The sequence below is a fragment of the Acromyrmex echinatior genome, chromosome 10 (genome assembly GCF_024713525.1).
Source record: "Acromyrmex echinatior isolate Ae372 chromosome 10, ASM2471352v2, whole genome shotgun sequence".
In the NCBI taxonomy this organism is placed as follows: domain Eukaryota; kingdom Metazoa; phylum Arthropoda; class Insecta; order Hymenoptera; family Formicidae; genus Acromyrmex; species Acromyrmex echinatior.
Window position 1 is genome coordinate 5,832,414 of NC_141861.1, and position 26,404 is coordinate 5,858,817.

At 25.8% G+C, this 26,404-nt stretch overlaps 4 protein-coding genes across 5 annotated transcripts; 3 read left to right on the plus strand and 1 right to left on the minus strand.

Moving 5' to 3' along the window:
• Window positions 1-940: 940 nt before the first annotated feature.
• Window positions 941-6,459, plus strand: LOC105152114 (trypsin-1). 2 transcript variants are annotated; one of them, XM_011066207.2, is made up of 6 exons: window positions 941-1,156; window positions 1,686-1,779; window positions 1,895-2,057; window positions 3,389-3,603; window positions 4,641-4,843; window positions 5,085-6,459. In XM_011066207.2, the coding sequence occupies exons 1-6, from the start codon at window positions 1,094-1,096 to the stop codon at window positions 5,265-5,267; spliced, it is 921 nt and encodes a 306-aa protein (XP_011064509.1). In that variant the 5' UTR covers window positions 941-1,093; the 3' UTR covers window positions 5,268-6,459. The 2 variants fall into 2 exon arrangements, with proteins under 2 accessions (XP_011064509.1, XP_011064510.1); XM_011066208.2 differs by having other exon boundaries at window positions 943-1,156; window positions 3,401-3,603.
• Window positions 6,460-7,575: 1,116 nt separating this feature from the next.
• On the plus strand, window positions 7,576-11,016 carry LOC105152115 (vitamin K-dependent protein C). The gene is made up of 7 exons (XM_011066209.2): window positions 7,576-7,789; window positions 8,077-8,158; window positions 9,087-9,252; window positions 9,348-9,553; window positions 9,657-9,862; window positions 10,077-10,134; window positions 10,339-11,016. The coding sequence occupies exons 1-7, from the start codon at window positions 7,700-7,702 to the stop codon at window positions 10,458-10,460; spliced, it is 930 nt and encodes a 309-aa protein (XP_011064511.1). The 5' UTR covers window positions 7,576-7,699; the 3' UTR covers window positions 10,461-11,016.
• A 3,054-nt stretch (window positions 11,017-14,070) lies between these two features.
• LOC105152129 (trypsin-1) lies at window positions 14,071-21,010 on the plus strand. The gene is made up of 7 exons (XM_011066224.2): window positions 14,071-15,455; window positions 15,768-15,819; window positions 16,879-17,044; window positions 17,400-17,608; window positions 17,785-17,978; window positions 18,351-18,408; window positions 18,550-21,010. The coding sequence occupies exons 1-7, from the start codon at window positions 15,399-15,401 to the stop codon at window positions 18,672-18,674; spliced, it is 861 nt and encodes a 286-aa protein (XP_011064526.1). The 5' UTR covers window positions 14,071-15,398; the 3' UTR covers window positions 18,675-21,010.
• A 1,372-nt stretch (window positions 21,011-22,382) lies between these two features.
• Window positions 22,383-26,155, minus strand: LOC105152116 (uncharacterized). Its single transcript, XM_011066210.2, has 4 exons — window positions 24,557-26,155; window positions 23,944-23,976; window positions 23,703-23,872; window positions 22,383-23,636 (listed from the first exon to the last, which is right to left on the minus strand). The coding sequence occupies exons 1-4, from the start codon at window positions 25,731-25,733 to the stop codon at window positions 23,487-23,489; spliced, it is 1,530 nt and encodes a 509-aa protein (XP_011064512.1). The 5' UTR covers window positions 25,734-26,155; the 3' UTR covers window positions 22,383-23,486.
• Between the last annotated feature and the right edge of the window lie 249 nt (window positions 26,156-26,404).

Genomic DNA, 26,404 nt, shown 5'->3' on the forward strand with positions numbered 1-26,404 from the left:
ACGATGACAAAGTTGCTAAACCTGCTCCTTCAACCGAAACTAGTTCTAAGAAATAATAGGATAGCACTCAGCGAAAAATTTATTATAAATTCTCATCAAAAATAAAAATAACAAGATTTAATTAGTATATTAATAAGACTACTTTTTTTCTTCCAAACGAGATATTCATTAATATAAATTTTTCGTGAAATGTGCCTGTCAAACGGTGCCAGATGATGCGCTAAATCCGTATGCGCATATAATAAAATTAAAATGAGTACTTGTGTATAACCTTCTCTTTCTGCACTTTCTTTTATTTCATTATGCATTCGCATGATGATATGTTAGGACGCATTGCGAAATTGTAAAAATGCTTTAATGAAATTTAAACAAAAGTCATTGTTTTAAGAATTTATTCATAAAAGGTATATATTATACATTCATATTTTAATATATTCTTTCTGAACATACTATCTAAAAAAATCTACTAAAAATTCTTAAAAAAGAAGAGATTTTGTGTGTATACAGAAGTAATATAAACATTTTAATATCAACTTTTCCTTATCACAAATGTTTTAAAACGTTCTTTTACGAATATACCTAAAGATTAATGAGATAATTGAAAGTAAAAGTAACGTTACTACTTTTCTATGTAAGTTATCTTATAAAATAATTAATAAACTATTTAATGTGCTAATATCAAATAAAAAAATGGAAAGATATTATTTTTATTGATACAAAAATTTATGTAGATGCAGATGACAATATCTAAACAACTCTCTGCGTAATGGGTATAATAATTTCTCGTCGTGGCCCTGATGACGGTCAATAACAGTTATTCGTGATTCGACCCTGAACATGAACGTGAACTGGTCAGGTACCGGCCGACTGGCTGTGCCCGCCTTCCCTTCCGGAATAGCAATTACTTCTTCGACCTCTCAGTCCTCGGCATAGGACGCCAGTGATAGTCGCTCTCAGTCAGGGACATGTTCATGACTCGTTCCTGACGGTGCCCGTTGTGGCAACTCTTTTACTTATATATCTACAAAGACTTAATTAAAATTGTAAGTGTATAATTATCGGTGCAATAAGTTACTTAATCAAGTCGCAGAATATGAAGCCTTTGTGTTTCTTAATTTTATTATTCATTTTGTTTTTAGCAACAAAAAAGTGTCAGGTAAGAGTTGCATTTATGAATAATATATATAATTGATTTCTTTACATGGTATACTATGTATATGTCTCTTAAAAAATCGTTAAAATATTTTCTGAGATATATGTTTGAATTTTTTAGTTTTTATAATCTTAATTTTAATTATATTGATTTTTAATATAAAACAAAAGTAAAGTAAATTTAGGTGTCAATTTAGGAGTTATTAAAAAACAATTACAATTAAGAGGTATGTTTGACAAGATACAAACATATAATTTAAACCATTTTAATAACTTATCGAAGTAAAAGAAATGTATGCGTGATAAAAAATTACAAGAATAATTTTAAATTTATTTCTATTTATCTTTTTTTATAAGAATAATCTGTAATTAAAAGTTATACATCTTATGTCTACCTATTTATATCTAAAATTTACAAATTAAATAAAATTATTAATTAATTTTCTTATCTTCTGAACGTCTTTAGAATGTCATTTAAATGCCTGTATGGGAAGTACATAGATCATTAATTAATGTAATTATTTTTATTTTAGGCCGAAATGTTTGATGAGAAGATAAAGTATTTCTTTGGAGTTTTTGGTAATAAGCCACCTTATTCCACTGAATCACCTGCGCCCTGCTACTGTAGTACGTACTTCAATATTCCTTTTTTTGTTAAGTTTTACTTTTAAACATAAAAAACTTTATTAAACATAAAAAACAACGTAGAAAACGTGTACTACATTTCAATTGTTACAACTAGGTTGTGGATTACGGAATGAAGAAAGTCGTATAGTTGGAGGTCAAACGACGAGTATGAATGAGTTTCCATGGATGGCTAGATTATCGTATCTAAACAAATTTTACTGCGGTGGTACACTTATAAATGATCGTTACGTTCTCACAGCCGCACATTGTATGAAGGGGTAGGTATGGTTTATAAATTGTGCATCTAGTAGAATCAGAGTTGATGTTAATATTAAAATTGGATCTTAATTCTAATTTTTGTTTTTAAATATTTTATAAAAATTTTTGTCAATATATTACTATTTTTACTAAAACATATCTACAATTCCAGTAGATTTTATTAATAATATTAGGTGTTGGAATTAATTCGTAGCGTTTTTTAATGAAAGAATGTTATTTATTTCACATGAGCATTAAAAAATACATTAATGAAAGTACTTCCCATCACTTGTAAAACGCTACGAATTAATTCCAACACCTAATATATAATATAACAAAACACACACATACACACAGAAATAAAAAATTTAGCCAAAAGAAATAATCAATAATAATAATCACAAATCTTAAAAGGTTTATCTAATTTGTTTTATTGTTATAAATAAAATTAGAAGTGAATACTCTTTTAGAATATTTCTATGAATTAGACCCGTTTTTATAATACATGATTACCTAAAAATTAAGGATTATCAAGAAATTAATGAATGAATTTTATTGATAAATCTCTTGGTAATCTTTAATCTTAAGGTAATCATATATTGTGAAAACAAGCCTTAGAATAACTGTATAAAATACTAACTACTAATCGTACTATTGGCATCATCTACTCAACACGCAAACGGGTCAAACTTCATATTTGCATCCTTGATTAATGTCGTGCTACAAGGAAAACTTTTAGTGCCGTTAGCTCTTCTATGTTGACATGAAGGAATGATAAATTATTTCAGTGTTGACGATTATAATTTTTAGTTACTTGCAAATAGAGCAATATGAAGAATCTGTTACCTTAAAGTTGCTTGTTTACATGTATTTATCTTAACAAAATGAATAGCATAAATTATTATGTAAATAAAACAACAGAAACGTTATGTAAACATTGTTTAAAAAGTTTACTCATTCAATATACAATAAATATGAAAATAAGAAATTAACATTTAAACGTAAGATTTTGAAGTATCTTTTGCTCAATTAATATTTATTGAATACATTATCTTCGATGCATATTTTTCTTTAATAACATAATTTACGAGCTATTTGTAAATTATATACATAGAATTACAAATTTATTAGTAATGTAACAACCTTTTTAAAGAATCGATTAAAATATAATTGAAATTTCATATTACTAATATAGAAATTCTAGAACACATGATTGAGTCAATGTACAAAAAAATTGAATTATTATTAAATATATTAAATTGGAAGATATTTTCTGTAGAGTTCATTTATTTTATTTAAAGTTCCTCCATTGCAAACTTATTCGCCAGGCGAATGTGATCAGTTCTTCTAGTTTTATTTTCAGATTCATGTGGTTCATGATCAGAGTTACTTTCGGAGAGCATGATAGATGTGTCGAGAAATCACCGGAAACTAGATACGTAGTGCGCGTTATGACTGGTGACTTCAGCTTTCTGAATTTTGAAAATGATATCGCGCTGCTTCGTCTTAATGAAAGAGTGCCGTTGAGCGATACGATACGGCCGATATGTTTACCTACAATGTTAGGTAAGTGTATTTTTATTTTTTTTTATGAAAGTATAATAAAATGATAATAATAATAATCTGACGAAAATATTTTTATAAAGATAGATTGTTACTATGCAAGTGTATTTATTTTCTCTTTACAAAGACGCAATAAATAATAATAAAAATAATATTAAATATACAATTTTTATCATAATTAAAATTATAACAATACATATATTGTTATAAAATTAATAATAATAATAATAATGACAATATATTGAAATTTCTTGACGTACTATAATATGCTTTAATTTTCTATGTTTGACGGATAAATTGATAATAAGTTTTTTATTCGAGACACGCAATTATTGTATAATCTTAATTTAACACGTCAAATGCATTATTGATATCTACTTTCAAAGCGTATTACAATTTCATGCTTAGACGATGTTACAATAGCATTCAATCACGATTAATTTTGGTCAGTGCATTTTTGTAAAATGCATAATATTGGATATAGCGACCTACGATTAGCAATCATGTTTATTATGCGACGATTACGTAATAGAAAAGTCATAAATTAGTCAATATACGGGTACCTACTCTCAATTGAAATGTACTGTCGCGTCGCACAAATAACTGCGTAATAATGAAGATTTCTCTGAAATCGAGGACTTGAATTTGCATTTCGAATGCACGCAATCATCTTTTTCTGAATTTGTTAACGCAGCATGACATGGTACACTTACCTGCCCTGCTTACCGGCATTATAATGTATTTGCATTAATAATATACATATAATATATTTATACTCGAAAACCTCTTAACTTTCTTTTAGCGATTTCCGCTTTTTATATTTTTTTTAGTAGAAAGTTGATTACTACTGAAATTCTTTTCATCAGATTTATGTTCATACATTGTGATATTATTAAATATGTACATTTAAATTTAAACAAAATTATTTTTAAAAAATGATAAAAACAATATTTTACTAATTCTTTCCATAAAATTATTATTGCAATTAGTCGCTTTAAGTAATTATTGGTCATAATACATATTGTAGAATTATTTTTTAGATAACGAATATGTAGAGGCAAAAGCAATTGTGTCAGGTTGGGGTACATTGAAAGAGGATGGCAAACCGTCCTGCCTTCTTCAAGAAGTAGAAGTTCCAGTCATGAGTCTTCAAGCTTGTCGCAATACCAGCTACAGTGCCCGAATGATTTCAGAAAATATGCTATGCGCAGGTTATCTTGAAGGACAAAAAGATTCATGTCAGGTAATATATACTTATTTGTATATGTGTAAATTAAAAATAGAAAATTGTAATAGTAAATAAAAGAATTTTGAAAAACATACATTGCAAAATGTATCTTACAATATATTAGTGTAGTACATATTAATTATTAATACACGCAGTATATTAATACATATAACTATAACTTAAGCTCATTTTATTACATTGAATATGACTGGATTGAATTCCGTGTGCGAATAATAAGGAATCTTTTGTATTATAGGGAGATAGTGGTGGTCCTCTAATAACGGAGCGAGAAGATAAAAAATACGAACTTATCGGTGTGGTGTCCTGGGGTAATGGATGCGCAAGACCTGGTTACCCAGGTGTATATACAAGAGTTACACGATATATGGATTGGATTTTGAAACATTCAAAGGATGGCTGTTTCTGTGAACATAATTGATTATAATCCAGCGATTGTTAATCGTAAACATAAAAAGGGACAAATGACAAATGACTTTACTATTGTATATATAAGTTCTTTAAATTCTCGTGCTCTGTTCTCAGGATATGTATAATATTTTTGTCTTAATTTTTTTTTATATAAGAAAATAGATAACGGGCTTAAATAATTAAAATTAAAATAGATAAACAATAAAAGGGCTACAAACTAAATTGAATGTTCGTCGCTAACTCAAAGCTGAACATTCGTTTATATATTTTAATTTAAATATAAATTTATAGCACGAACAACTGCGTTTCAATTCTCAATCAAATTTATTGTTTGATTTAATGAATTGTTTGATAATGAGTTTCTTTGTGTTTATTATTAATTAAAGATTAACTTTAAGAATAAACCCATTATCGGGTCATTCTCAATGTGACAGATAATTAAATTAAATAATGAAGAAATAATTCATTAAAAAAATTTTTTCGTCTGCTTTTTACAATTATTAAAAAAATTATTAATATAACGCATGCTAGTGTCCGCATAACTTAAAATAAAAAAATAGAAACGGGCTCAAATAATTAAAATTATAGTACAATAGATAAACAATTAAAGAGCTACGAGCCAGATTTGTTGCTAACTAATCAAATGTAATCATGAAATAATAAACACAATTTCGACTCGTTATCGGGTCATTCTCAATGTGACAGATAAAATGTTTAAAAAATTTTGTAATTATCTATCACATTGAGAATGACCCGATAACGGATCAAAATAACTGTTTGTCTAGTAGTCTTTTTATTTTTTTTTATTTTTTATTTTTTATTTATAGCAACAGCTAATTAATTTAATTTAATTTTTTTAATAATAAACACAAACAGTTTCGATCTATTATCGGATCATTCTCAATGTGATAGATAATTATAAAATAATTCGTTAAAAAAATGTTTGCGTCTGTTTTTTTACAATTATGTAAAAAATTATTAATATAACACATGTTTTGGTGCCCGCGTAACTTAAAATAAGGAACTAGATAATGGATTCAAATAATTAACATCCAGCTTGACTCGTAACTCTTTTATGTATTTTTTTTTTATAATTTATATTAGCAGATTTAGAGTGATGTACTAGATGTGAAACTGATGTACTTAAATTGCTCAAAAAATATGAATTTTTGAATAATATTATTTTCAAGTTTTATCTGTTAGATTTTTTGTTATCTCTCTCTCTCTCTCTCTCTCTCTCTCTCTCTCTCTCTCTCTCTCTGTTTACATCTACTTATAGCGGCAATAAATAAATAAATAGATATTATGAAATTATGAATAGATATGACATGTCCAGCATTTGTTATATTATAACATGTTTACAAAAATAATATTATATTGTACAATATTTACGTACAATTTTTTTTAGAACTGCTAAAATATAACCAAAGGTTAAAATACTCAATTCTGTTGCCGAGAAAATTGACTATAGTGAGATTGAGATTAGACTTAAGCTAATGTTATATCTTTTTATAGGAAATATTTTATTATAATATGCGATACAAAAATGTAATAAATGCATTAATTAGCTTTAAATGTCCTTTAACATATTTTTCAAATATAATTTAAATATAATTCATCTGAAATTTTATATCTTTATATTTTAAGTTTTACATTATTATATTCTATTGATTTTGGAAACTTTTTGAATAAATAATATAGAAAATAATATAGAAAATAATATAGAAAAAATACAAATATTTTTTTAAATTAAGACTGTGATAATTTTCATCTTATGATATGCAATCATAAGAGATATATGCAACATATACATTTTATACATTAATCATTTTACAGAAAAATGTTTTACATAATGCACATATTATCAAAATAAATACGTATTTGATATTTCTGACTTCCAATATTTTTTGAGTTTTTACAATATGTGCAAAAAAGACATTTTTTACAATATCAGCCATATATATATATATATATTATATATATATATATTTATAATAAACAACTTTAACAAAACAGTACATAAAATGAAACAGTGATCAAAATTATTATAAATGTTGTAGATTTCCATTATTTATTCTTTGCTAAAAAATGTATTTCACAAATTTTTAAATATCAAAAATATCAAAGACATCAAACGAATTTCGTTGATATATTGACTGCAATGCCTGAGAAATGTGTAACGGGATTGACAAACCGGTTAGTCATCTACCTTCCAGGCTAAAATAAAATATAAAATAAAATATAAAAATAAAATATAAAAAATAAAATAAATACAACGATAGAAAAAAATACGAACTTCAGCGCAAACGTAAAATGTATGGGTTATATTCAATTTACATTCTTGAAAGTATCCCAGGATGCGGGCGATGATAGTCCCGCTATACAACACAAACCAGTCATTTAAGTGAGACCAGTATCGCCTCGACTACCGACAGAAAAGTCATGAAGCTGCAAGTCTATATCAGATACCTCATTTGTATCTTGTTGGTGAATTTTGGAAGAATTGATTGCAATGGATGCGTCGATGCTACTGTAAGCTTCAGCACATCAATTTTGCCGTGTTAATTTTTATTATAGTGTACTAGTTTTATAATTTTTTATGTATTTCCATAAATTGCGTATATTTAACATATATATATATATACGCAAAAAATGTTTTAATCATAATAATATATTAAATTCTATTTTGCATAAAATTATGTACATTTCTTTCTACATTTTTAATTTAAAAAACACTTAAACATTAAAAATTATTACTTGAATTACAGCTAAAAAAAATTATAAATGTATAAAAGTTTACGAATGTATTCGTTGAATAGGTTGATGATCAGATTAAAATAAGACATGAACGCGGTGTTTTCGATCTTCTTTTTGGAAGATTCCGGACCTGTGGTGGTTGCTGTAAGTAACATTACGATACAAATGTATAACTATTAAATAACGTGAAATAAGCAAAAAGAAAATTTAAAATCTAAACTAATTCTATACTTAATATGTAAATAATTTATTACAAATAACTAAATTATTGATATTATAATAAGCAATGCCTATTATTTAAATAGTAACAAAAGAAGAAAAACAATTCTAGTACATTATTAAATTTACTGATTCTTGTTACAATTTATAAATATAAACTTAACTATTATTCTCTAAATTACTTTTTATCTATTTTTTATCATACAAGACATGTCAAATATATTTTAAGATTATAATTATATTTTCTCAGGAATTGTATAATAATCATTTATAACAGTTTATTATGTTTAACAAGAAACGTTCATGTTCGCCCGCATTTATGAGGAAACTTCATGATACGCAATTCATATCATATTTTTTTTTAATCTTTGACAAAATGAAATGGTTGAGCTGTGCTAACTATATATATTAATTAAGTAATACACATTATTTAAAACATAAAAAATGTATAAGTATTACAACAGTCAGTATTTTAACTGTAGAATGTAACAGATATCAGTAAGATTCCCTATTGTGTTATTACTACTTTTGTGTGTTAAGTATTATGTATTTTATTTTTTTTAAATACGTTTTTCTTTAACTATATATGCTTCTATAAATATATACATATATGTATTAGGTGTTGGAATTAATTCGTAGCGTTTTTTAATGAAAGAATGTTATTTATTTCACATGAGCATTAAAAAATACATTAATGAAAGTACTTCCCATCACTTGTAAAACGCTACGAATTAATTCCAACACCTAATACATACATATAATAATTTTCTTAAAATATTTCTTATACATTTTTTTTTCTTTGATCAAATTTTTTATATATATTCGATATAAAATATTTTTTATACATCTGTAGTATGTGGTCGACCAAATCGTAAGGTAGCGCGATTATTGGGTGGTGAACATACAGAATCGCATGAATTTCCATGGCTCGCAAATATTCACATAAAGTCCAAATTGCTAGTGAGTGGAGTATTGATAAATGATCGTTATATCTTAACAGCAGCTAGTCAACTTATCGGGTTAGTACAGAGTGAAATTCAGCATTATTACAGTTAGTAATAGTAGAGAAGATTAATTGTAGGATATAATGTATAATTAATATTTTTCTCGGCAGAGCAACAGCACATGAAATAAAAACATCCTTGGGAGAATATGATCGATGTAACTTAGATATCTCATCAGTAAACATTAGCGTCGAATCTATAATTTTGCATCCAGAATTCAATCTAGAGTCGAGTACTCATGATCTAGCTTTAATTCGTTTGAGTCGACCAACTAAATTCGAGAAGAGAATATCACCAATATGCTTACCCAATCCAGGTTTGTTTTTTTTTATGATTCGTAATATAATACATCTATTAACATCTAATAAATATGAGGATAAGATATAAGATTATATAACTAAATCTTTTCTGAATTCCAGGATCAACTTATCTTGGTCAAGTTGGAACTTTGGTAGGATGGACCAAGCATAAAGATCAGGCTGATAATGCGACATGTAGGCCTCGAAAATTAGGACTTCCTATTCTAGGACAAAAAGAGTGTATTAAATCAGGAATAAATGCAATAAACTTACACGATGATTACGGATGCATTGGAATTGTGGGTACAAATTCTTTGGTGTGCGAAGTAAGTGAATACATGTCACATTATGATTTTAAAATACAGCGCAATATATAATACAATATATAATAATATCTAAAATTTACAAAAGTTTTGAACTTAAAAAAATTTTTTATAAATTTAAATGAAAGCAATATTATCTAACTTGATTTGAAAACAAAGAATTTATCATTACATATCATTTATAATTATGTATCATAATAATGTTGCATATTTATAGAATGACGTCGGATCTTCTGTGCAATATCGATCATATGCCGGAATTTATGATCTTATTGGTAAATATGATCATTTGTAAAATTAAAACTGTTTAATATTTAAAAGTGATTACATCAAATTTATTATACTAATAAAAATATATTTATTTAATAGTAATATAAAAATTGAGTTTAAAAAATGTATTTTATTGAAAGATAAATTATTAATTCTTAAAGTTAAAGAAATATAATAGTAACAAAATATATATGTATGTTGTATTATAGGAATTATTCCGAGCGTAAATAAATGCGACGATTATCCTAAACCAACTGTTTTTACGAGAATAGGATCGAGTCTTGACTGGATATTACAACATACTAAAGATGCCTGCTACTGTACAAAATAATATATAGCAAACTTACAGAATATTATTGTATATGTGATACTAATAATTATTTTATTATTGTTATTTTTGCTGCTATATATGTTGCATTTTAAAAAATATAAAATAATATTAAATATCAAGTAAACAAAGCACTATTTAAAATGCATATATGTACACATTTTGTTATTACACACACATATAAAAATATGAAAATTGTAACATATTAAACAAATGTATACTTCTTGAAATAAAAATATTTTTATTGCATTATAATAAGATATAAGTAAAATATAAACTATGCATTTTAAAATAATTTCGAAATCATACCAGATACTAAACATTGAATTTTATAATGTTCAAACATTTTATAGACTAAGTAATTCGTTACTTCTCAGTAGGAAAACATTGTGAACCTTAAGTATTACCTTATCTAAAAACTGGCAAAAAATTGGCAAGTTAAACCACATCCGTTCTTCACTATTCTCGCACGTCGAAATATTAGTCATTAAAATATATTTTACACTATGCATTAAATGTAGCACACGTCAGTTCAATAAAACACGTCTTAAAGTGAAAATTACAATTTTTTCTTAATGTTACGCATAGAATATTTCATATTAATTAATTTATCGTGTCTAACAGTTAGACATGTTAATATGTTACCGTAGTATAAACGAGTTCATGGACATACTGATAGATTTCACGGAAGTTCTGATTATGAATATTGCGGTAAGATTAATCTTAAATAATTTCATGCAACTTCGCAAGTAATAACAAAAGAAAAAGTAATAAAATCCCTACATTAAATATTAAATCTTTAATAAATGTTGTATACTATTTTTGTTCTTATAAAAATTATTTAATAATATTGTCTTCACTTGTATATCCATTGAAATAAAATAAAGAAAATATTTATCGAATATTATACGATATTTTATGTGCATGTAAGGAAATAAATCTAAGTCATTAAAAATTATATAAAATTGAATATTATAAAAATATTCTTTTTGTTTTTATGATCATTATGCTTTAGAATGCGAAAAGAAAACTACTTCATCGTTGTCTAGAATAATTGGAGGGCGAGAAGTTTTTCCCTGGAAAACGAATTTCCCTGGATGGCTGGTATTATAATCGATAAATCACAAGTAATCTGCGGAGCATCAATCATAAATGATCGTTATGTAATAACTGCAGCCCACTGTAATATTAATGGGTACGTACTATATATTTATAATGCGAAAAAACATCATCACTTCTTACAATGAATAATTTCTAAATGAAAAAATAAGTTTTAGAAGCCTACATTTTTGCACTAACAAAGATACTATATTAAAATTATCATACATATTAAAATTATTTATAATATTATTATAGATTATTTTGTAAAATAACTCTTTTAATAACAACTTTTTTACAAATTTTAAAATAAAATTTAAATTTACATAAAACAAAATTTTATGTAGTGAATAGTTATTGTAGATAAAAATAAAAGAAAGAAAAAAAGAGAAAGAAAGAGAATAAAAATATGATATACATCACATGCCAATAAAAGTTCATATATAAATTTACTATTTTTATTATGTTATTCTCTTAGGGAAGTACATATTTAAAATAGTTTTTTAATAAAATTTAATTCACATAAAAAAAATTTATTTTCTTTACAACAACGTTTGCATATTTACAAAGATTATATAAATTTGTAAACAAAATATGTAAAGTTATATTATATTTTACAATTTTAGCAAAGATGATTTAAAGGTATCTGTCGGTGCTCATAATTCATGCAAATGGGATGCAAAAAGTATCATCTTTTCTGTTAAGAGTGTTTTTCCACATCCAGATTACAGTAGAAACACAAATTTCGCTGACATCATGCTTGTAAAATTAATTATGAGGATTACCTTCAACAAACTTGTTAGACCGATTTGTTTACCAAAACTCGGTAATTTCTATAATTATCTTGTGTACAATATTTGTATATTAGTAGACGTTAAGATTTGCGCAACAGATTTAACTAAATAAAATTCTTAATAATTATTTTGCATTTTTTATGTAGAACTTGATGCAGTCTCTCAATACGAAGGACAATCCGTATCTGCACTTGGCTGGGGATATTCAGAAAATGAATTTTTATTTAATACAGACTGTGGTTTACGTGTCGTAAATTTAACGTTATTTAAGAGATAGGAATGTCTTACTAACGTCTCGACCTTGTTTTGCGCAGGATATAAAAAAGCACTCCGAGGCACTTGTGGGGTATTCTCCAATATTTATAAATATAAATATTTTATAAATTTATTCTATAAATATTTTAATTAAATTTTCTCTTATATATAATTAACTATTTATGTTTGTATTAACATTATGAATTATTTTCATGAAATTACAACTGCATGTCTAATATGTTTCTAAACACATAAATAATTTTTCTTAATGTTTTAAATCATTAACTAAAGCTATTAATTTGAAATTGTATACTCAATTTTTTTACAACAACATTTTATTCTTAATCATTACAAAACGGGAAAACTATTGTAATGGCGCTGAAATAGTGTCATATTTTGAAGCAAGAAATATAATGAAATAGTGAATTATAATAAATTTCAAGAAAAAGCTGTAAGATTTTGAGAAAAAATGTCATCCTCTAGAAGTTACTAATATTGCATATGATATATTTTTTATAAATATTTTATACAATATATTGACTATCAAAAAATATTTATTTCTTCTTTAGTTTCAATCAAAAATATGTCATATTATAAGAATATCAATATCAATGTACAAATAAACTCAAATTATAAATTTACAGAATTGATTTTAGCAATCATTAATAATTTAATTTTCCGTATAATTTATTTATCACTATCATGTTCATTATTATCATGTCATACATTAAAATATAGCAATATAAATAATTTGAATAAAATGTTATATTACAAATTTATTTATTACACAGAGTGATAGTGGCGGCCCTCTTCAAATTTTGGATGAGAATTATAAGTACGTCTTGATAGGTGAGTTGCAATATATACATATAGTCAATAACTTAATTACGACAATACAGAATTAACAAAATTTATTTTATAGGAATTACTTCAAGCGGACTACTATGTACTGACGTTAACTATCTAGATTTCTATACGGATGTTACACAAATGATTTCATGGATATTGCAAGTAACAAAACATGATTCCAAGTATTGTTGGCATTGATATGATTGAAACAATCTTCTAAATCATACATAGGAATGTTGTGTAAAGAGCAACGGATTTGTATCCGATAAATCACAAATCCAAATCCCGCATCCCGTATATACAGAAAATTTCGTAATCCTTACTAACTTAACGGAAGTCGCAAAGGAACTCTTGAAATCTGGTAACTCTCTTTGACTAAGTTCAGACATGCAAAGACTGATATGATTCTACCCATCCCTCCATTATTACTATTGTTAAATCATACAATCAAATAATTATTGAAACAATTTATCAATAAAAAAAATAAAAGAATAAACAAATTTTATACCATTCATTTTACAATATATGAATTATGATATAAAATAGGAATCAACACAAATTTGTAAAATAATTTAATTTATTTATTGTATATGGCGTCAATTCCCAATCATTTTATTTTATTGGTCCAATCTTATTTTTTCTTTTCTATTATTTTAAACATTTATGATATATTCTTATAAATTTACTGAAGTGCAGATTTACGATTTTCTCACGATGAATTTAACGTTTGTCAACTGTTGCGGCACATAAAACGTTGTTGAACGAATTGTCTATAACTCGTAAACTATAATGCTCTATATTTGACTGTGACGTGCACGATACGGTATCTGCAGGGCCGTACTGATATATGTGCCGAGGCAAGGAAATGGCGACTAACCAATGAAAGTTCAATGAATGTTCAATTACCTTCAATGGCCATGATTTTTATTTTAAAGTTACGCCTAAGGCAATAATGATGCTTTTAAAATTGTAATTCTTTTATACCTGATTTATGATGCAATTATGCGATTATTCATTATTAATAAACTTCTTTACTGCTCTTTTCAGATTTAAGCGTAATAAAGAGAATAGTTATTTTCTGATTTAATTTTTTTTTTAATTGAAAATGCAAGTTTTCAAATCGTCTTCTTTCTTCTCCATGCACCGACTTTAGTCACAGACACAATTGCTATAGGAAATCCTTATAAGAATTTATTGCCCATATACCACTCTAATACCTTTCCCGCCTCTCCGAAAGTAATTTATAACACTTTCGAAGTGAGAAAAAGCAGCGACCTGTAAAATCTGCCGACCTATTCTGAACAGGATAAAGTACATTCTTCACATGAAAGATAAAATTTAACAATTAAATATGTTATATTGATAACATTAATTAATTGTATTAGGTGTTGGAATTAATTCGTAGCGTTTTTTAATGAAAGAATGTTATTTATTTCACATGAGCATTAAAAAATACATTAATGAAAGTACTTCCCATCACTTGTAAAACGCTACGAATTAATTCCAACACCTAATAACAATATGTTATATGTAATATATTATATCTTATATCAACAAATAAAAACAAATTTTTTGAATTTTTTGTAAAACTTTGAATATTTTTAAAAAATCTATAAATATATATTTTTAAAAAACCTATAAATATAATCTTTTATATCCTGAAATCTACATTTTATATTTAATTCGAATCTTAAAGATTGATGGCGTACTTTGTGTTGCGCGATCATTCGTTGGAATCTATCGTCCACATATTAATGGGAATAGCAATTTATTGGAACACGCTCTCGAGATATAAAATGACGACGAAGTGATACGCTCGATAATGATGCAGCATCGAAATTGGTTACTGTTGTTCACGACTCGATATAGAACAGAGTGTTCTCTGTGTTGCGCTCAGTAATCGCATTGTTTTCAGAAGGTGAAATCTTGACAGGAGTAGCGAATTATGAAGCCCCACGACTTGATCCTGACGACTGCAATCGGCATTCTTCTGATCCTAGACGTTCGTTGAAAGAGTAATTAATAAAATTATCACAAAACAAGTCGGAAATATGACTGATAACTCCAAACGACTAAAAGTCGACTATAAATTGAACGAATGTCAATTAATAGTCGATTAATACTCGATAAATGTTTCAAAAAAAGTCGACTAACAGTCGATATTCTGTGTCGACTTACAATTTAGAATGTCGACTTACTCTATATCAACTGGAAACAGTCGACTTTAAGTGGACTTTCAACAGTCGACTATAAGTCAATAGTCACTCGTGTTGTTTGAGTAGTTACTAAATAATTACATTGTGCTCATTTTCAGGCTGCACACGCGCAAAAGCATCACTTACATCTACGAGTAAATCGAGATTGCGGTAAATCATATTAAAATTATTATATTACATATATGTATGTGCGTAACAAAGCTTATAGCACAAAAATCATATAGCCATTACAATAAAAGTAATATTATATATTACTTTTATTCTGGAGTAACCTATTAGATTTAGTGAATATTTACATTTAATTCCATTAATTTCACATTAATCATATTTTCACTATCAAACTTTTTCCCCAATCCTATTATAAAAATAATTATACAAATAAAATAAAACAAAATGAAATTATAAGCATAGGATATATATGAAAAGAAATTTGCTGAAGTATCTAAAAATTTAGTTAAATACAGTTCTAAAAATAATTTCGTTTGACTACTAAAAAAATTATGTAGCTCAAATTAGAACGCTAGAATGTAAAAATTTTTTGCAGTATTAGTCGTTATATGCTTGAGTTCTCTATATAATTATTTTAATGATACAACAAAATTATTCTCAAAACTGTATCTAATCTAAATTTTTATTTCAATAAAAATGTTTTTTTATATACAGTGTTGGCCATATTCGACGGAAAGATGTTTTTTTTTTCAATCATGGGAAAGAGATGTTAGATCGACGACGTTTCCCATGATTGAAAAAAAAAACATCTTTCCGTCGAATATGGCCAACCCTGTATTAGAAGAATTAAGCTTATTCTACAATATGCACTTTGTTTCCTGTTTCTTGTTTTTTATCTTTTGCTTTTTTCTCCTTTGCAATCATTTTATCAACAATTGTATTTATTGTATTATTGCTACGTATTTCTTTTGAAATTCGTTAATTTTTATCTCTGGCGATATAAAACACAAAACCGGATAAAAAGCAAAAAGACAAGATGTAAAAAACAAGAAACAGGAAACAAAAAGCACATTATAGAATAATAACCATTAAGAGAGTTGGTAAAAAAGATTTCAGTCAAATTTTCTACAAAAATATGAATATTAAATTTTCTACAAAGATATTATACATACAAGATATTTAATTATATTTAATTATATTTTATCTGTTTGTCTACACAATATAAAGTTTTAATTAATTTAAGAAATTTTTTTATAATAGAATGTGGACTAACAGGAGGGATATCAAATCGTATTGTCGGCGGAAAAATAACGATTCCGCATATATTTCCTTGGATTGTGGCAATACTTAAAAAAATCAGTCTTCATTGTGGAGGCACATTAATTAATAATCAATATGTATTAACAGCTGGACATTGTGTTCAATGGTATCTTATCTATTTTTTTTTAAATTAAAAATGCTTTAGTATCATCTTTTTAAAACATACATGATATTAAAGTCAATGACTGATTGATAATGAATAAAAGTATATAAATAAATAAATAATAATCTAAATCGAAATTTTAATTTGCAATTTCAAATATAATATTGGAGTTTTTATATAAATATTTGTAATAACATTATTAACAAAATATAAATTTGATAAAAAATATATTGTTATACAATAGATTGTCATAAAATATTATTATAATTATATATATATTTTGCGATAGAAAGTATATATTTCATTATAATATATTATAAAATATTCTAATTTTTATATCTTCTTCCGATTTGCATAGGACGAATCATGCCGATCTCTCGGTCGGCGTAGGTATGCACGATATTAAAAATCCAAATGATGGATACATAGCCGCAATCGATGAAATAATTTTACATGAAGATTTCAAGAGTGATTATCTCCATGACACAAACGACATTGCCTTGATTCGATTGCAGCAGCCGGTTAAAATAGACGAAAATGTGAAACCTGCATGTCTCCCACATAAAGGTCAGCTTTGTACTTTTTTAATAATATTTAAGCTATTCCATTTAATTAAAAGTAAATATTAATTTATAAGATTTAAAATTAAAGTTTAAAGGTATTTGTTTATATCTCTCTTATATTTTATATACATATGTCAGCATTTTTAAAAATAAAAAGAAGTAATAAGTTTTCAATGATAGATTCTGATTATACGGGACAATATGTCAAAGTTACCGGATGGGGACGTGTCCAAGTAAAAGGAGAACCTTCTCGATTTCTTCGTCAAGCTACTCTGAAAGTAATGTCCTTCGCAGCATGTAAAAATACTTCATTTGGAGATCATATCACGGAATCGATGATATGTGCTTACAATGACAATACTGATGCATGTCAGGTATTATGTCACGATCAATTTAATTTTTCAATGTACTTTGGAATCAAAATATTTAAATCTTTTCTTATTCTATTGTGTATATATATATATATATATATATATATATATATATATATATATATGTATATGCATCATTAAAGATATTAATTTCCTATAAAGCTTCTTTTATTGTATTTGTAGTTTACGTTGCACAAGTAATTTATAAACAAATAAATATGTAAGATGCATATAATATACATATAATACTATAAACCAAATATAAAACATAATATTAACAAATATAACAAAAAGAATCATTAAACGCATCTATTTCTTCAACAGATATATGTATATATATGCGTTTAAAAGATATTAATATTATTAAAATTTCAGGGTGACAGTGGTGGACCTCTTTTATACCAAAGAATAGATGGGAAATATGAAGTAGCTGGTAAGAATACTGTCAAATTGAATATAAATTGTCGATCAGAAAGATTATCTCGCAAAACGACCATAAATTATGAACAGAATTTATGATTCACTTTTGAGATTTCCTGTAGCTGTAGAATTTTTTTTGTTATTATTTCAACAGGTATAGTCTCTTGGGGTATTGGATGCGCTGATCCTGGAATCCCAGGTGTATACGTCAAAAACTCGGATTATCTAAACTGGATAAAGTATCATAGTAGAGATGGTATTTTCTGCGTGGATAGATAGGTTTCCATGTAACGAATATTAAAAAATAAATATAAATTTAACATTAAATTTTAGTTGTCTTAATATAAATACTAATTGTGTGTGGATATAGATTTTTCAACAGATCAACATTTCACGAAATAAATATATTTGGATTATAAATCTTATGAAAAATTATGCTATTTGTTATTAAAACGATTGTTTCAAACATATTATATGTAATTAATCGCTTATATTCACATCAGATTCACAAATACAATACCTTATCCATATACATTTAACTGAACAGTTTTCTGACACGTGATAAGCTCAATATTATGTGTAATATCACTGAGTATTTCACTATAGATATGCACAATCTGCAACAATCACAATTCCTTCTACGTCGTTAAAATTCTGTTCAATTCTGTAGTGGGTGTTTTCATCTATATAATCACTATTGCATTAACGATAACGTTTCGATTGTTTAATGAAACAGAATTGATTAAAGTGCATGTGTGAACATTATTATGATCAATAGTTTTGTTAGACTTTTGTTTAAAAGAAATTTGTATAATAACTTATTTTTTCTATTATAATATATAATAAAAAAATAAAAGATATATTATTTCAATTCTAAATGTATAACATAAACATGATAAAAACCTAATCGTATTCGTTGTTATCTATCAACAGACGTACGGACTTATCTATATTTTTTTTTATTTTCAATTAAATTCAAGAATTAGTGCGCAATAGAAAGATTCAACAATATATGTCAACGATGTAATATCAATATAAACTTTTATTATAATTAATTCGATGGTAACTTGAATTCTAATACATACCTCCAAATATATATATAATACTAATAACATTAACAAAACACAATGCAAGCTACGAGTATCTTTCTTTAACTATATTGTTTCTATTATTTGTATAGTTATTGAGTTTTTATTATATTAAAATAATTTTACTATTGTTTCATTATTTAAAAGTAATTAACACATAATTATTTATTTATTTTGTTTTTACAATTATCATTCTTTTTATTCGTCAATGTATCATGTAATTATTTAATCACAAGATTTAATACTTACAATATAATCTACAAATCTGTTGTTAATATCTAAAAAATATGATTGTAAGGAACATAAAAACATATATGTACATAGGAATAATAATCGTCGAATTGAATCGTCAAAATACGTAAAAAATTAAATCATATATAAATGTGTGACAATTTGAGAAATATCTTGTATATACATCCTGCATTTTAGGATATTTTATAGGTTGTTATAACATTGACCTTAACATAAAAATAATAATAAAATACGTATATATAAATGTATAAGTGAAAAGTATATATTATACAAACTTCGTCATTAAACTTTATTTTCATATATTAGATAGAATTAATATGAAAATATTTATTTAAATATATTTAATTAAGCTAATTTATTTACTTACATAATTTATATATTTTTAATATCATAAACAATATACATATAATTATATATATTATTATATATATATATTAGGTGTTGGAATTAATTCGTAGCGTTTTTTAATGAAAGAATGTTATTTATTTCACATGAGCATTAAAAAATACATTAATGAAAGTACTTCCCATCACTTGTAAAACGCTACGAATTAATTCCAACACCTAATATATATATACAGGGTTGGCCATATTCGATGGAAAGATCTGGCAACACTTTTTTTTTTAAATGAACAGCAAAAAATGTGTTTTTTTCCCATGATTGAAAAAAAAACATCTTTCCGTCGAATATGGCCAACCCTGTATATATAAATCATACATATACAGGGTGTCATGAATATACGGTCCCACTCATCCCGAGCAAGTAGAGTGGACTAAATTGAGTACAAAAATCCTCTACCATTTTGTAATGCTCGCAATAATTAACGAGATATTAACGTTTAAAGATAGCCGAATACGCGCATCCGCTCGACTGACTATTGTCAAAGGTACGGCCCACCGAGCGCACGGCGCGCGGGCCGCGAGGAGCGGGAATGGCTTAGCAGGCGCGCCGCGCCCTTTGAGCTTAGATGCTCGCGATGGTAAGTCCCTCTCCTCGCGGCCGCTCGGTGGGCCGTACTTTCGGCAATAATAGGTTGGGAGGACGTGCATATTTGGCTATTTTTAAGCGTTAATATTTCGTTAATTATTGCGAACATTACAAAATGGTAGAGGACTTTTCTACTCAGTTTAGTCCACTCTACCTGCTCGGAACGAGTGGGGCCGTATATTCATGACACTCTGTATATGATGTACATATTCATTAAACATAAATTATTTTGTTCAATAATAATAAAGTATATTAAAGTTAAAATTATGTAGTTCTGTAAAAATATAGTAATTAGGTACTACAGAATAAATCCTTTTAATTAAAATATCTAATCTATTAGGTGTTGGAATTAATTCGTAGCGTTTTACAAGTGATGGGAAGTACTTTCATTAATGTATTTTTTAATGCTCATGTGAAATAAATAACATTCTTTCATTAAAAAACGCTACGAATTAATTCCAACACCTAATAATTTGTTCTCTTCCTCTCTTTCTCTAATATCTGCAATTTAATTTATTTAATATTATATATTAAATCCATTATAAATTGTATGTAAAAACTTACAAGATTAGCAGTGTATTTTAATTAAATATAATTGGACGGTTTTTTTGCTAGAGAATATATAACGTTAATTAAAAAATATTAATTAATATGATAACTTTTTAATTGATTTTTTTAGCAAACATTCACATAAGATTAAAATTATACATTATAGAAATTATAGTGTGTTTAAGTTTTATTTTTGAAAGTAAAAAAGCAAAGATAAAAATATAATAATTGTATAACAATAATATAGCATATAGATATAACTTTTAGATAATAAAATGAGAAATGCAATATATTACGATAAAAACTGAGAGATATGACAGACAAGTTGAGTTTAGATTTACAAGAAATCTTTTTTATATACGAACGAGTTGAGATGGTTAAAACAAATCTGAAATAAGAAGTTAAATGGCTATATGTAAAAAAGGAGATTGAAAGGATATTTTCCAAAAAAAAATATATATATATATATATATATATATATAGATAAGGAAGGATATTGTAAATCTATATATAGATTATGATTCAACGACAAAAAGACAATGCTGAAAAAGTAATTGTAAAGATATCGGTTTAAAGCTGCGTATACAAAAGTTATATTAAAACCAAGTCAAATGTTAAATCTCAGTTAAATAATTAAATTTAATAATTAAAACATTTAATAATTAAAACGTTTAATAATTAAATTTAATAATTAAAACGTTTAATAATTAAGCTTTTAATAATTAAAACAGATAATTAATAAGAACACAATAAAAGATATTTGTAAAAGAAAACATAATACAATTCTAGTGGTACTGAGAAACTTGTCAGAACGAAGACAATTGGACAAAGAAAATTCGCGTATTATTTTGTTTTCAGATGAAAGATGAAATAACGTAGCAATAAATTTTTCGGCGACATGCATGTGTTTTCATAAGCGTAATCACTTAGTGTTGTAGTGCATTACTGATATTACTAATATTTCTTTTTAATTATCTGTATCGCCATAATCGCATTTCAGCACCTAAAATTGACGGAAAATTTAAGGAAATTTATTGTAAAACTTCATGAAATTTCACTTCATATACTAAAGAATTGATGATAGTAAAATAAGTAACATAAAACAATTAGATTAATTTGTAATTTTTTTAATTCCGACACAATGTGTAACATGTATATAATATCAAATAAAATAAAATCTAAATATATCGGTAAGAAATCGTGTGTTATGTCAAATGATTATATTAAATTAATGATAAAAATCAAGCTACCTTTAATTTTCTATATATCTAAATTAATTAACAATTATAATCGATAGATTGTCTGAATACTGAGATTTGTATCAATGATTAATGTCATGTTTAGTCTTTAGTCATAATGTCGTATGATGTTTTTTCTTGAATTGTTAAATTCGAAATATATATATAACATACATGTTTTTTCTTACTAGTTTTATATGCAGTGTACTTAATATAAATTTTTATAAATAACACTTTATTAAAAGATCAAAAAAATAACATATTAATCACATCATTAATTACCAAACATTCCATGTTTTACTTGATAATTATGGTTTGTAAATCTATGAAAATTAAACATTTTTTCGAATTTTTTAATGCTTTAATACAATCAAATATACTGAAAATAAATTTTACAAATGTCTGCTATAAATTTTGACGACAGAAATGTTACAGATCTGACACATATATATGTAATAATGTTGACAGTTTACTGACAGAAATATAGCAAATTTCATCAATAAAATATGATAGCAAAATATATGAAATTAATAATAAAAATCAAGCTAATTTTAACAAATTTTCTACATATAGATTAATGGCAGAAATGGAGCAGACTTTACGTTTTTGTTGCTAATTTTCTTGTTATGTCAGTAGAATCTCTCAACATAAGCTTAATGCAGACACAATTAATGTAAATTTGCTAGTAATTTTCGTTCATTAATTTATTAACTGTAATAAGTTTTTTATGTTGTAAATCATATGTTTAACTCGATATACGTAAATTAAAAATATAATTAAATTCTCCAAACATAATATTAAACGTTTTATCATATTTATCGTTATTCATAATTTTTACTATGACAAATCTTCGTTGCTAAAATATAAAATTTTTAGAAAATTAAATAATATGCTGAAAATATATGCTTAAATACAAAATATATTACACTTGTTATGCTATAATACAGATATATAAAATTTATGATACTCTATTCGCATTAATATATGACATGAGTAACATTAGCGTTACATTGCGAGGTAACAGCTTCTTCAAGTGTACAATCCAGTTTTCGGTAGCTTGCCGTACTTGGACGTCGTCTACCACGATTACTTCTTGATCTTCGACCCTCTAATACAATAGCAAGTATCTGAAAAAAAACTTTCTATATAAAAAAACCATAAATATCAAATAAAAAGGCATAAATTAAACTAACCTTTTGTTTATTATGATAACCTATGTACCCAGCAAGACAAGCCAAAGTAATCACAGTAAAATAAGTAAAGAAATGAGAATCATCTTCCGTTCTCATAGTAGAGTATTCCGTTAATCTACCATTATTATTCTTCTGTTCAATAACTTCTTGCACATTTTCATTTTGATTTCCTTTCAGAAAACATAAATATATAATTATATAATAAAATTAATTATATATAATACAAAAAACCATTTCTCACCTGTATCTGGATGTTGAATTGTGTCATCTACATCTGAAAATTACGCACACATAACGTTCATTTATTTATTTATATGTATGTATTATACGTAAAAAAAATAAATATATAGATAATAAATATATATACACATTGTTTATAAATTTATAAATAATTTAAAATGTGTTATATGTATTAATCCGGAAAAAAGTTTTATATATAATAATATAAAGTTATATAAAATTATATATAGTTATAAATAATGATATATAATTTTATATAACTATAAAATATTTTTCCTTAGGAATACATATAATATATATAATTTAACATACATATATTTTTATAATTTTGTATTTTTATAATACTATGTACACCTGTATATACGTTATTTTTCTCTACATACACCCATAAAAATATTTTATGCAATATGAACACAATTTATATTCTTAATTTTTTATATAAAAAGGTAATATAGAATATAAAATTTTGAATGAAAATGCAAAGATCCAATTTATTTTTAATATATTTATTCAAAATCATTTGCATATGTTTTAAAGAATAAATTAGATGGACAAATACACATTTATAAACATTGACAATACATTACAAGAATATGTATTAAAAGTATTAATACCATCTATATCATTTTCCATATTTTCTTCTGGATTTGCAGCATCATAATGATCTTGCGTATTTTCGGATAATGTACTAGGTTTTAATTCATCAATATTTTGCTCTTTACTAGATTTCTGTGCATTTTCTTCTACGTTTTTATTTATATTATTTATAGATGGAGCTTTATTTATTGATGGAGCTTGTGAATTGCTATTTGGAGGAATATTTTTTATAGGTTTTGGAACTTCAGCGTTGGTATCAGGTTCAGTATCAATATTATATTCTTTATTTTCTTTAAATATTGCAGATTTATGAACTTGTGTTTCTGAAGTATTATTTATTTTCTTCTGGTTATTATTCTGGGTATTCTCTTTTTCAGTAGCAAATTTTGTTTTTTCTCCGTTGAATTTTACATCTGTAAATGGTACGTCATCAGGTACATTTGCGTTACCCTTTTTAACACTACTATTAGAATCTAAATTTTGCTTCCTGTCTTGTTCTTTTGTTTCTATTTTTTTAGATTCAACTGATGTTGTTTTAATATCACCCATTACTTCGACCTTGGACTGATTTACATGCGATTTATCAGATGTCACAAGATCATGTTTTGTTTCTATTTCTTTTACACCTTTTGTCATACTATCATCAATGCTTTTCATCAAAGCTAATACTGCGCATAGTGGGTGAAACTTATCTCGTTGAAAATCAAAACATATATTGCTACATTTATGAAATACATTAAGACTTTCGACGAATGGTCCCCAAAGTAACTTTATTTTATCATATAATAGTGTAAATCTCTTTAGACTGGTGCAAACTTCTTCTTGTTTCTTAAGATATTTCTCCACGTGCAAATTGAATGTTGCTGTATTATTGAAAAGAATTTGTGACTGACTAGAATATTGGCAAATCTTATATGCTGTATCATAAACTCCTAAACACAGAAAATTATTTAAAGTTTTTGAATTATTGTACACCCAAGAAGCAGTGGGATATTCAATGGATGCACAAGGTTTTATATACTTTGAATCATATAAAAAGTTAGATGTCGAGCATATTTTCGAGTCATTTTTTATAACTTCTATGATACTTGTCAGTGCCACTGGTGCGCTTCTCACTCCCGTGAAAGAAAGAAATAGGATAAGGCAATTTAGCATTAAGATGATACGAAATAAATCAGTATAACGGTTTTCCATTATTTTCTTTTTTTTTTCAGAAATGATTTTTCAGCCTCTACCGTACGAACTAGTAAATACACTGTCGCTTTATCGGTTAATGAACATAATTTTGTTTTGTTTACTTTAATCCTTCTGGAAACCGATCATTTTTTTTAAAAGTCTTGAATATTCTCACTCGCACAAATTGTTTTAAAAATGCAATACTTTGAATAAGTTATGTTCATCTACCATAACCTCTCCAATTCAATTTTCCTACATTTGCTGGACAGTAGAACACTCAATATTTAGTGTTCATGTATGTCATGTTCAATTCTATCGTCGACACACGACAATTGCGCCATCTAAAATATTTCAACTATTTTAACATATATAAAGTTACCATTTCAAGACATAAAGTTACCAACAGTGAATAAATTCTGAACTATTATAACAATAATGCAACAATTAAGGTATTATTATTCTCGCTCAGTATAAAATTGCCATTAATGAATAAATTTAAATTTAATATTATATTTAATTATGTTATTTTACACAATTATTTCATTATTTGTAATGTATAATTATCTTATAAATTGTATAAAATTACAAAAAGGGGGGGTTAAAATTAATTTTACTAATACAATTTTAGTTGTTCTCGGCTTAAATTGTGTAAATATTTATTTAGTAATTTGCAGTAAAACATTAAAATT